The sequence below is a fragment of the Pelophylax lessonae genome, assembly GCF_965119305.1.
Source record: "Pelophylax lessonae genome assembly, chromosome: 13".
NCBI lineage: Eukaryota > Metazoa > Chordata > Amphibia > Anura > Ranidae > Pelophylax > Pelophylax lessonae.
Genome location: NC_138780.1, coordinates 191,049,145 through 191,062,572, shown reverse-complemented (window position 1 = coordinate 191,062,572; position 13,428 = coordinate 191,049,145). Strand labels below are relative to the sequence as shown.

Genomic DNA, 13,428 nt, shown 5'->3' with positions numbered 1-13,428 from the left:
TGGCGCTGTGCAGGAGGCGCTCAGGTGCAGTTCTTCGGCAGTGGTCTCCAGGTGGCGCTGTGTAAAAGAAGTTTAGTGTTCCTTTTCCCAGCAGTGGTGGGCGCTGTGCAGGAGGCGCTCAGGTGCAGTTCCTCGGCAGTGGTCTCCAGGTGGCGCTGTGTAAAAGAAGTTTAGTCTTCCATTTCCCAGCAGTGGTGGCGCTGTGCAGGAGGCGCTCAGGTGCAGTTCCTCGGCAGTGGTCTCCAGGTGGCGCTGTGTAAAAGAAGTTTAGTCTTCCTTTTCCCAGCAGTGGTGGCGCTGTGCAGGAGGCGCTCAGGTGCAGTTCCTCGGCAGTGGTCTCCAGGTGGCGCTGTGTCCCCGACACGGTACTGCAGTGTTCCGGGCCGGCGGCGGGTTCCGGTTCGGCGGAGGCGGACATGGCGGCCAGGAAGGCCGGATCCCGGCTGGAGCTGGAGATAGAGCGGTGCCGCTCGGAGTGTCAGTGGGATCGGATCCCGGAGCTCGTCAGGCAGCTCTCCGCCAAACTCATCTCTAACGGTGCGGGGAGAACCGGGGAACACCGGGGGGAGAGAGGGGAACACCTGGGGGGAGGACATGAGGTGACAGGAGCCCCCCCCCCTTATATATCCTCATACATATCTGTGTGTATGTGTATATATATATATATATATATATATATATATACACACATCATAGAAACCCCACACATCTCTCTGTATACTCAGCATATAATGCTGAGCTCCCTGTATACCTTCCTGTGTATTCCTATATACACATACTGTATTCCTCTATGGATATATCTCTATAGAACACTGCATCTCTCTGTGTTACACTGTATACATGACTGAGCTCTCTATACACACACACATATATATATATATATATATATCCCTCTATAGAGCGTTAACTCTCTGTATATCTCTGTACTCCGCTTTACATCTCTCTTCCTATCTAGGTGTATATATTGGGTTCTATAGCACACTTGTCTGATGGTTCCTTGTATGCACTGTGCCACAGGGGGCCCTGTCTGTCTGCGGTGCACCCCACGGGGGGGCCCTGTCTGTCTGCGGTGCACCCCGCGGGGGGCCCTGTCTGTCTGCAGTGCACCCCACGGGGGGGCCCTGTCTGTCTGCGGTGCCCCCCACAGGGGGGCCCTGTCTGTCTGCGGTGCCCCCCACAGGGGGGCCCTGTCTGTCTGCGGTGCCCCCCACAGGGGGGCCCTGTCTGTCTGCGGTGCCCCCCACAGGGGGGCCCTGTCTGTCTGCGGTGCACCCCACGGGGTGCCCTGTCTGTCTGCGGTGCCCCCCACAGGGGGGCCCTGTCTGTCTGCGGTGCCCCCCACAGGGGTGCCCTGTCTGTCTGCGGTGCACCCCACAGGGGTGCCCTGTCTGTCTGCGGTGCACCCCACGGGGGGGCCCTGTCTGTCTGCGGTGCACCCCGCGGGGGGCCCTGTCTGTCTGCAGTGCACCCCACGGGGGGGCCCTGTCTGTCTGCGGTGCCCCCCACAGGGGGGCCCTGTCTGTCTGCGGTGCCCCCCACAGGGGGGCCCTGTCTGTCTGCGGTGCCCCCCACAGGGGGGCCCTGTCTGTCTGCGGTGCACCCCACGGGGTGCCCTGTCTGTCTGCGGTGCCCCCCACAGGGGGGCCCTGTCTGTCTGCGGTGCCCCCCACAGGGGTGCCCTGTCTGTCTGCGGTGCACCCCACAGGGGTGCCCTGTCTGTCTGCGGTGCACCCCACAGGGGGGCCCTGTCTGTCTGCGGTGCACCCCACAGGGGGGCCCTGTCTGTCTGCGGTGCACCCCACGGGGGGCCCTGTCTGCGGTGCACCCCACAGGGGGCTCTGTCTGTCTGCGGTGCACCCCACAGGGGGGCCCTGTCTGTCTGCGGTGCACCCCACGGGGTGCCCTGTCTGTCTGCGGTGCCCCCCACAGGGGGGCCCTGTCTGTCTGCGGTGCCCCCCACAGGGGTGCCCTGTCTGTCTGCGGTGCACCCCACAGGGGTGCCCTGTCTGTCTGCGGTGCACCCCACAGGGGGGCCCTGTCTGTCTGCGGTGCACCCCACAGGGGGGCCCTGTCTGTCTGCGGTGCACCCCACAGGGGGGCCCTGTCTGCGGTGCACCCCACAGGGGGCTCTGTCTGTCTGCGGTGCACCCCACAGGGGGCCCCACTGAGTGTCTGCACCATGCCACACTTTCATAGCAGCAGGAACACCGCTCATTGATTTTTGTACCTCTCCTATACTCAGTTTTGAGTTTCTTTGTGTCTTCCAGATGACATGGCTGAGCTGCTGTTGGGGGAGGCTGGGCTGGAGCTATACTTAAAGGAGAACCCCGTCAAGCAAGGAGCCAGCCCCCAGGGGCCCCGGCAGAAGCTAACAGATGTCCGCAAGCACTTGACAGCCGTTCTGGACAGAGGGAACCTCAAGGTACGGCCATAGCTGACCCCTCCGGCTTCTCACTCTGATGTCACTTCATCTCTGTATCAGTGGGGGAGAAAAGGTCCATGTGGTTTGTAGCAACCAATCAGAGTTTGTGTTTATTTTCCTTACCTAGGATTGAGAATAAAAGCATGCCTCTGATTTGTCGTTTGAGCCAGTGGCCATTCATTTTTTTTGCCCCAGTTCTTATGACCAGCCTGACATTTTTATTTTATTTGAGTATCAGCGATATGGTCATGGTTAGGCTACATAATTTTGCTCCTTCATGTTTGACCAGCAAGCCTGACCTCAGACACAATATAAAAATTTTGGTGTCGGCTTTTTGCATTTAAAGGGATTGTAAAGAAAACATTTTTATTTAAAAAAAAAAAAAAAATAATAAAAAACGTCATACCTGCTCTGTGTAATGGTTTTGCACAGAGCAGCCCAGATCCTCCTCTTCTCGGGTCCCCTGCTGGCATTCGGGGCCCCTCCCCCTTGCCAAGTGCCCCAATTGCAAGCTACTTGCTGTGGTTCCACTCGTCTGTGCTCGCTCCCGAGCCGACTCTCTGCATCCATAAGACACAGAGAGTGCGGCCCCCCCCCCCACCTTATTGGCTGTGATTGACAGCAGTGGGAGCCAATGGCTCCTGCATCTTAGCCAATCAGGAGGGAGAGCCTCAGGTAGCGTGCACATCGCTGGATTGTGGTCCGTCTTAGGTAAGATTTAGGGGGGCTGAGGGGGGAGGTGCACACTGAAGGTTTTTTACCTTCATACGTAGATTGCACCTTCAGCCTTTACAACCATTTTAACTACTTCCTGAAAGACAACTACAGCGTGGGCTTAGTTTGCCATCCATGGACATCCATGCGGCGAGCTCTGTGATCATCGAGTCCTTCGTCTGATCGCAGATCGGGGTAAAGAACCAATCACAGCGGCCCTTTACCATGTGATCCGCTGTCAGCCAATGACAGCTGATCACAGGATGTAAACACAAGCTAAGCTGATTATCCAGGAGGAAAGAAGAAAGCCGGTAACTGACTTCTGTTACAGAGACATCAGTCCCAACAGTGCCCACCAGTGCTGCTAATTAATGCCCATAAGAGTCACCTATCAGTGCTGCCTCATCAGTGCCCACCAGTGCTGCTAATCATGGCCCATCAGTGTCACCTATCAGTGCCAACTCATCAGTGCCCACCAGTGCTGCTAATTAATGCCCATCAGAGTCACCTATCAGTGCCACCTTATCAGTGCCCACTAGTGCTGCTTATCAATGCCTATCAGAGTCACCTGTCAGTGCTGCCTCATCAGTGCCCACCAGTGCTGCTAATCCATGCCCATCAGTGTCACCTATCAGTGCCAACCAGTGCCACCTATCACTGGCGCCTCATCAGTTCCACCCATCAGTGCCCATCAGTGCAGCCTCATCAATGCCACCTATTAGTGCCCATCAGTGCAGCCTCAATAGTGCACATCCTGCCGTCTGGGGTTTTGTCCCCTCCTGCCGTCTGGGGGGTGTCCCCTCCTGCCGTCTGGGGGGGGGGGGTGTGTCCCCTCCTGCCGTCTGGGGTGTGTCCCCTCCTGCCGTCTGGGGGGTGTCCCCTCCTGCCGTCTGGGGGGGGGGGTGTGTCCCCTCCTGCCGTCTGGGGGGGTGTGTGTCCCCTCCTGCCGTCTGGGGGGGTGTGTGTCCCCTCCTGCCGTCTGGGGGGGTGTGTGTTCCCTCCTGCCGTCTGGGGAGTGTGTGTCCCCTCCTGCCGTCTGGGGGTGTGTGTGTCCCCTCCTGCCGTCTGGGGGAGGGGGGATGTGTCCCCTCCTGCCGTCTGGGGGAGGGGGGATGTGTCCCCTCCTGCCGTCTGGGGGAGGGGGGATGTGTCCCCTCCTGCCGTCTGGGGGAGGGGGGGTGTGTCCCCTCCTGCCGTCTGGGGGAGGGGGGGTGTGTCCCCTCCTGCCGTCTGGGGGAGGGGATGTGTCCCCTCCTGCCGTCTGGGGGAGGGGATGTGTCCCCTCCTGCCATCTGTAAAAACATTCAAAGTGGCTGAATAGGGAGTCACAGGCAGAAAAAAAGATATCTGCATGATGCCTGCAGCTGCACCCAGATTTAACCACTCAAAGTCCAGGATGTCATATGATGTCCACCTAGGGGGAAGTGATTAAAAAAAAAACAGGAAGGAGATATCTCCATTTCCTGTCTGTGATAGGCATCAGAATAGGAAGTGCTGTAGAAGGGGAAGGGATGAGAACCCCTGCCAGGGTTTTCTTCCTGTCCCTGTCCTTGTGTAAGAGATTCTCCCTCACTTCCTGTCCGGGTGACACGTGTCCGATACAACAGAACAGAAGGAAATCCGCTGTATGGGGGGCATAGACAGGATTTAAAGGGAAACTAAGCAATCACAATGGATGTGAAGTATTTTAAATCCTTAGGTAGCTTTCCCATGTCCTTTTCAAAAATGCATCAAAAACACAAATGTGCTTTTGATGCATTTCTGGTTGTCTGGACATGTGACTTAAAAAAATGCAACCGCTGCGCATTTTTCCCACATTTTCTACTTTTAATGGGGAGCTGCGTTTTTTGTTGCAGTTTTGAGAAGCGCACCAAAAATGCAGCGATCAGGACTTTTAAAATCGCAATGCGTGAAGGGTTCTTTAGTGTTTAACCACTTGAAGACCGGACCTTTTTCTGACATTTGTTGCTTACAAGTTAAAATATGTATTTTTTGCTAGAAAGGTACTTGGAATCCCCAAACCTTTTATATTTATTTTTAGCGGAGACCCTAGAGAATAAAATGGCGGTGGTTGCAATATTTTATGTCACACTGTATTTGCGAAGCGGTCTTTCAAATGCAATAGTTTGGGGGAAAAAAATACACTTTAACCACTAAAGGACCAGAAGGTTTTACCCTCCTCTTAATGACCAGGCCATTTTTTTTTGATTCGGCACTGCGTTACTTTAACTGACAATTGCGCGGTCGTTCAATGTCCTTTTATTCCCCACAATTAGAGCCTTCTTTTGTTGGTATTTGATAAACTCTGTGATTTTTTTATTTGTTGCGCTATAAACAAAAAAAGCGTCAATTCTGAAAGAAAAAACACAATATTTTTTACTTTCTGCTATTTAACATTCCCAATAAAAAAAAATAAATAAAAAAACCTAAATTTTTTTAACACTTTAAGCCAATTTGTATTCTGCTACATATTTTTGGTAAAAAAATCCCAGTAAGCGTATATTGATTGGTTTGCGCAAACGTTATCGCGTCTACAAACTAGGGGAAAGATTTATGTCATTTTTATTTATTTTTTACTTTATTGTTTACTAGTAATGGCGGCGATCTGTGATTTTTAGCAGGTGCTGCGACATTGCGGCGGACAGATCGGACCCCTGACTGACATTTTTGACACTTTTGGGGGGGACCAGTGACATTACTACAGTAATCAGTGCTAAAAATATGCACTGTCACTGTAATAATGACACTGGAAGGGAAGGGGTTTACACCAGGGCGATTGAAGGGTGAAATGTGTCCCTAGGGGGTGTTTTCTAACTTTGGGGGGGATAGGCTTATGGAATCAACACATCTACAAACTAGGGGAAAGGTTTATGTCATTTTTTATTTTTTTTTTTGCTGGTAATGGCGGCAATCTGCAATTTTTAGCAGGACTGCAACATTGCGGCGGACAGATCTTACCCCTAACTGACATTTTTGACACTTTTGGGGGTACCAGTGACATTACTACAGTAAACAGTGCAAAAAATATGCACTGGTACTGTAGTAATGACACTGGCAGGGAAGGGGTTAACACCAGGGGCAGTCAAAGGGTTAAATGTGTCCCTAGGGGGTGCTTTCTAACTGTGAGGGGGGTGGGCCCACTGGATGAACACAGAGATCTGTGTTCCTAAATAGGAGGAACACAGGATCACTGTGTTCATCACTCACAGAACAGCGGTCTGCCGTGTTTACATCCACAGACCACCGTTCTTTCTCCACGGGGAGCGATCGTGGGTGCCCGGCGGACATCGCGGCCACTGGACTCGCTGATTGGCTCCTCCTGTAGCCATTTGGCGCGTGAGCGCGCCCACACTTACTGCTACATGAAGTGACGTACACATCGCTTAATTTTTTCCACATTGTGTTATGTTACAGCCTTATTCCAAAATGGATTATATTCATTATTTTCCTCAAAACTCTACAAACAATACCGCATATTGGCAACGTGAAAGAAATTTGTTTGAAATCTTTGCACATTTATTTAAAATAAAAAATCCCATGTACATACGGTAAGTATCACAGCCATGACACTCAAAATTGAGCTCAGGTGCATCCTGTTTCCACTGATCATCCTTGAGATGTTTCTACAACTTGATTGGAGTCCACCTGTGGCAAATTCAGTTGATTGGACATGATTTGGAAAGGCACACACCTGTCTATATAAGGGCCCACAGTTACCAGTGCATGTCAGAGCACAAACCAAGCCATGAAGTCCAAGGAATTGTCTGTAGACCTCAGAGACAGGATTGTATGGAGGCACAGATCTGGGGACGGGTAAATAACATTTTCCCAATGAGCCCAGTGGCCTCCATCATCCTTAAATGGAAGAAATTTGGAACCACCAGGACTCTCCCTAGAGCGGGCTGCCAGGCCAAACTGAGCGATTGGGGGAGAAGGGACTTAGTCAGGGAGGTGACCAAAAACCTGATGGTCACTCTGACAGAGCTCCAGCGTTTCTCTGGAGAGAGGAGAACCTCCCAGAAGAACAACCGTCTCTGCAGCACTCCACCAATCAGGCCTGTATGGTAGAGTGACCAGACGGAAGGCACATGACAGCCCGCCTGGAGTTTGCCAAAAGGCACCTGAAGGTTTCTCAGACCATGAGAAACAAAATTCTCTGTTCTGATGAAACAAAGATTGAATTCTTTGGCCTGAATGGCAAGCATCATGTCTGAAGGAAACCAGGCACCGCTCATCACCTGGCCAATACCATCCCTACAGTGAAGCATGGTGGTGGCAGCATTATGCTGTCAGGGTGTTCTTTAGCCGCAGGAACTTGGAGACTAGTCAGGATCGAGGGAAAGATGAATGCAGCAATGTACAGAGACCTCCTTGATGAAAATCTGCTCCAGAGCGCTCTGCACCTCAGACTGGGGCGAAGGTTCATCTTCCAACAGGACAATGACCCTAAGCACACAGCCAAGATAACAAAGGAGTATCTACAGGACAACTCTGTGAATGTCCTTGAATGGCCCAGCCAGAGCCCAGACTTGAACCCGAATGAACATCTCTGGAGAGATCTGAAAATGGCTGTGCACCGACGCTCCCCCATCCAACCTGATGGAGCTTGAGAGGTCCTGCAAAGAAGAATGGGAGAAACTGCCCAAAAATAGGTGTGACAAGCTTGTAGCATCATACTCAAAGACTTGAGGCTGTAATTGGTGCCAAAGGAGCTTCACCAAAGTATTCGGCAAAGGGTGTGAATACTTATGTACATGGGATTTGTTTTCACGTTTTATTTTTAAAAAAATTGCAAAGATTTCAAACAAACTTCTTTCACGTTGTCATTATGGGGGATTGTTTGTAGAATTTTGAGGAAAATAATGAATTTAATCAATTTTGGAATAAGGCTGTAACATAACAAAATGTGGAAAAGGTGAAGCACTGTGAATACTTTCTGGATGCACTGTAATTTTGCTGACCGGTGTGAACAGGGAGATCCCTGCCCCTCGGGTCCCCCCCCGCCCCTCGGGTCCCCCCCCCGCCCGGGGTCCCCCCCCGCCCCTCGGGTCCCCCCCCCGCCCCTCGGGTCCCCCCCCCGCCCCTCGGGTCCCCCCCCGCCCCTCGGGTCCCCCCCCGCCCCTCGGGTCCCCCCCCGCCCCTCGGGTCCCGTCCTGCCCCTCGGGTCCCGTCCTGCCCCTCGGGTCCCGTCCTGCCCCTCGGGTCCCGTCCTGCCCCTCGGGTCCCGTCCTGCCCCTCAGGTCCCGCCCTCCCAGAGCCTTTCTCTCTGTGAAGTGATTAATTTCCATATGACAGAAACGCCTTCATTATATAATCCCCCCACAGCCCTTCCTCTGTATAATTGCAGGAAGCCATTAATTCTTTGGCATGCTGCAAGAAAGGAATGACACAGGAGGAGGTGTGACACATTTACACCTTTCACAACCCACATGAAGGCCCAAAAACACCCACAGTAACCCTAAGACCCACCCACATCAACTCCCACATCTGGTACAAGTGACTCCCATAGCCCACGCTGAATCTACAGAGGCTCAAAGGATCATGGGAGATGTAGTATCAGGACTAGATAAGGAAGGAAATGGGAAGTCAGAGAACTTTGAAATTGTGCCAGAAACCTGCTGTATACAGCTAAAGGAGGCAAGTTGCACATAAACTGACAGCAGGGTTTTGATTCATGAAACTAATGCATCTTTGGTTTTGGGATCAGAAAGCTGAAGTTCTTAAACATCCATCAGGGAGAGCAAATACCCCTCATAATAGAGTGCAAAAAGGCAGGAACTCAATGCAGAGATCTCACCAACCGAGTATCCACATGAGAGAGAAAAATGATTGCTGGTTTAAATCTGACCTCCGGCCTTCCCTTCAGTCTTGCACAGGTGTAACGGCTCCTCTCCTGGACTGAAATGTCTAACTCTGATTTCACTGCACACTGTGAGCTTCTCACAATATGCATTAGAAACTGCAGCAAACCTAACTTATTTCCTTGCTGGAACACATCCAGCATCATCTAGCACAAGGATCCTCAAACTACGGCCCTCCAGCTGTTGTGGAACTACACATCCCATCAGGCATTGTAAAACTCTTGAGATTCACAGACATGACTAGGGCTACTAACAATGTGCTATTGGGAAATATAAAACGCTCGTGCAAAAAGTAAGAAATTACCCCATGTAACCATAGTGCTCATAAAGGACAAATATAATATAATGATGTCCAGTGAAAATAGTCCAACAATAAATCTTTCCTAAAAAAAAAAAAAAAAAAAAAAAAAAAAAAAAAAAAAAAAAAAAATAACCGAATACGTAGTGAAGATATGTCTTGAATGTAGTAGTGATGATCCCCTCTGTGCAGAATATAGAAGAAATTCCCACTCACCAGACGATGTTGATCCCTCCTACCTTACGGCAAGTGGGATGAAAGCAGACTTTAATGGTCTCCGTGACCTGGGAGCGGATTTCCGGATTCTCCTCCCAACAGAATTCCTTCACAGGATGGGTAGTAATTAGGACGATCCCAAGGAGAGGAAACAGAAAATAATCAGGCTTCTTGCGGCGTGATAGCGTTCAGACTTTATTGTCTAAAAATATTCCCTGAAGGGACGATGTACAGACAGTAAAAATAACAATTAAAAGGGATAAAAGATACTCCCATGTGGCTTCCCGCACTGCACAAGGGAGCGGTGCAAAGCCGTTCGGGCTGGTGGCAGCGTGCGTTCCAACCAGCACCCAGAACTAAGCGATGTGCGTCCCAACTTGAAAAGTTTCGTCATCGTGACGTCTTGTGTAGTGCGGGAAGCCACACGGGAGTATCTTTTATCCATTTTTTATTTTTACTGTCTGTACATCGACCCTTTGGTGAATAGACAGTAAAAATTAAAAAAAAAAAAATTGATAAAAGATACTCCCGTGTGGCTTCCCGCACTACACAAGACGTCACGCTGATGACGAAACGCGTTAAGTTGGGAGTCTGGGTGCTGGTTGTAACGCACGTTGCCACCAGCCTGCAGGGCTTTGCACCGTTCCCTTGTGTAGTGCGGGAAGCCACACGGGAGTATCTTTTATCCCTTTCTTTAAAAAATTTTTACTGTCTGTACATCTGTCCTTCAGGGAATATTTTTAGACAATAAAGCCTGAACGCTATCACGCCACGAGGAGCCTGTTTGTTTTCTGTTCTTTCTCCTTGGGATCATCCTAATTACTACCCATCCTGTGAAGGAATTTTGTTGGAAGGAGAATCCAGAAATCTGCTCCCAGGTCATGGAGACCATTAAAGTCTGCTTTCATCCCACTTGCCGTAAGTAGACATATGCCGGTTTTCGGTAATTCGATATATCGCGGTATTGCATAGCCACGGTATTGTTATTGTGGCATTTTTAAAATACCGAGTTTATCTACTCCTGGGTCTGACTTGTGAATTGATACATTTCAGTGAGCTGGATGACTCATTCACTCACACAGCTAACACCTATCAGCATTAAGTCTCCCAGTAACTATAAACAAAAATGATTACATTGTATCTTTTTCTTCCCTCTGCCAGGGAGAAAGGAAGTTTAACCTCTTAAAGACTGGACCTTTTTCTGACACTTGTTGCTTGCAAGTTAAAATCAGTTTTTTTTTTTGCTAGAAAAGTACTTAGAACCCCCAAACATTTTATATATTTTTTTAGCAGAGACCCTACAGAAAAAAATGGCGATTGTTGTAATATTTTATGTCACACTGTATTTGCGCAGCAGTCTTTCAAACGCAATTAATAGACTTTAATGAATAAAAAAAAAAAAAAACGTAACAGTAAAGTTATCCCAATTTTTTTTTTTTGTTACACAGAGAATCGTGATCTTTATTCCAAGCTAAAAAATCGTGATTCTCATTTTGGCCAGAATCGTGCAGCTCTAATATATATATACACACACACGCATAGCAGCCCACATTACATTATTATATAGCCATCAAGCAGTGTCTGGCCTACCTGGTGATGACTGGTCCTGGCGCTCTGATCCGATGGCCTGGTCTTTAAAGGGGCAAATCCTTGCGATCCAGAAGTGGTTAAACCTGCAGGAGGACCGGTGTTTTTATCTATTAATGACTTTACTATTGCTTTAGGCCTGGTTCACATGTATGCGGGTTGGTGGTTCACATGTATGCGGGTTGGTGGTTCACATGTATGCGGGTTGGCGGTTCACATGTATGCGGGTTGGCGGCCCACATTTGCACAGGCATAGCAGCCCATTGATTTGAACGGGCTGCTATGCCCTCATTTTCCGCAGAAAAAAGGTGCATGCAGCATTTTTTTAAAATTCAGTGGCCTTGAAATCCATCCTGCTTTTGCACCATGCGACTAACCTGCAGTTCCTGCTCTGGCAAGCTTTCTGCATTTTTGTATACCTGGGCACGGCATTTAAAAACAGTTTGCGTGTGCAGCAACGGCAGGTAAGTCGCATGGTGCAAAAGAAGGATGGATTTCATGGCCACTGCATTTTTTTAAATTCTGCATGCACCTTTTTTTCAGCTGAAAACGCAGGCATAGCAGCTCAAGCCCATTCACATCAATAGGCTGCTATGCCTGTGCAAATGTGGGCCCCCAACCCGCATACATGTGAACCAGGCCTAAAGCAATAGTAAAGTCATTAATTGGTTAAACCTGCAGGAGGACCGGTGTTTTTATCTATTAATGACTTTACTATTGCTTTAGGCCTGGTTCACATGTATGCGGGTTGGGGGCCCACATTTGCACAGGCATAGCAGCCCATTGATGTGAATGGGCTTGAGCTGCTATGCCTGCGTTTTCAGCTGAAAAAAGGTGCATGCAGAATTTAAAAAAATGCAGTGGCCATGAAATCCATCCTTCTTTTGCACCATGCGACTTACCTGCCGTTGCTGCACACTCAAACTGTTTTTAAATGCCGTGCCCACGTATACAAAAAATGCAGAAAGCTTGCCAGAGCAGGAACTGCAGGTTAGTCGCATGGTGCAAAAGCAGGATGGATTTCAAGGCCACTGAATATTAAAAAAATGCTGCATGCACCTTTTTTTCTGCGGAAAATGAGGGCATAGCAGCCCGTTCAAATCAATGGGCTGCTATGCCTGTGCAAATGTGGGCCGCCAACCCGCATACATGTGAACCGCCAACCCGCATACATGTGAACCGCCAACCCGCATACATGTGAACCGCCAACCCGCATACATGTGAACCGCCAACCCGCATACATGTGAACCGCCAACCCGCATACATGTGAACCGCCAACCCGCATACATGTGAACCGCCAACCCGCATACATGTGAACCACCAACCCGCATACATGTGAACCACCAACCCGCATACATGTGAACCACCAACCCGCATACATGTGAACCAGGCCTAAAGCGATAGTAAAGTAATTTATAAACAACACCTCCTTCAGGTTTAACCACTTCTTGACCACAAGGATTTGCCCTCTTAATGACCAGGCCATCGGATCGGAGCCGAGCGCCAGGACCAGTTATCACCAGTTAGGCCAGACACTGCTTGATGACCTATTTTAGGCCTGGTTCACAGAGTCTGTACTGACTGACTATATAATAATGTGCATAAGTGAACCAAAGCCCCTAAATTCAGCAATGAAATTGAAGTGAGGTGGAAATTTAATAATTTAAATTTAATAATAGAATACCGTGATAATACCGTATACCGTGGCAAAACTTTAATCAATTAATCGCAGCATGAAAATCTGATACCGTCACAAGCCTAGTCGTAAGGTAGGAGGGATCAACATAGTCTTGTGAGTGGGAATTTCTTCTATATTCTGCACGGAGGGGGTCATCACTACTACATTCAAGACATATCTTCACTATGTATTCTGTTATTTATTTAGGAAAGATGGATTTATTGTTGGACTATTTTCACTGGACATCATTATATTAGATTTGTCCTTTATGAGCACTATGGTTACATGGAGGTAATGTCGTCTTTATTGCACGAGCGTTTTAGATTTCCCAATAGCCCATTATTTTTAGTACGTGTTAGAATATATTTTTGATGTAATGTGTGTGTGAGCCATATATGTGGGCAATTGGTGTATTATAATATATTTGTTGTGTAAGAACTAGTGCTGCTGACCAGAGATGTATAGTAACGAAGTAGAACTACTTAAAGCGGAGTTCCACCCTAGTTATACATTTTTTTATAAAAATACCCCTGGGACAGTCAGGGCTAGTACATTCCACAATGGATAGCCTCTGATCTGTCCCGGGTTGCACTTACCTTTCAGGAGAAATACTTACCTTGAAATTGTCTTCTCCAGCGCTGCCATCTCGGGT

General features: G+C 49.1%; 1 protein-coding gene across 6 annotated transcripts in view; it reads left to right on the top strand.

Annotated features, from left to right (window-relative positions):
* Positions 1 to 342: 342 nt before the first annotated feature.
* The window catches only part of TTC7B (tetratricopeptide repeat domain 7B), a gene marked incomplete at its 3' end in the record, with an annotated part of 261,869 nt that continues 248,783 nt past the window's right edge, over positions 343 to 13,428 (top strand). For 4 of the 6 annotated variants that reach the window (XM_082242786.1, XM_082242790.1, XM_082242787.1 and 1 more), the window contains exons 1-2: positions 343 to 537; positions 2,268 to 2,422. In XM_082242786.1, the coding sequence (XP_082098912.1) occupies positions 417 to 537; positions 2,268 to 2,422 (276 nt within the window). In that variant the 5' untranslated portion in view covers positions 343 to 416. The remainder of the gene's footprint in view (positions 538 to 2,267; positions 2,423 to 13,428) is intronic. The other 2 variants (XM_082242788.1, XM_082242789.1) reach the window with 2 other exon arrangements.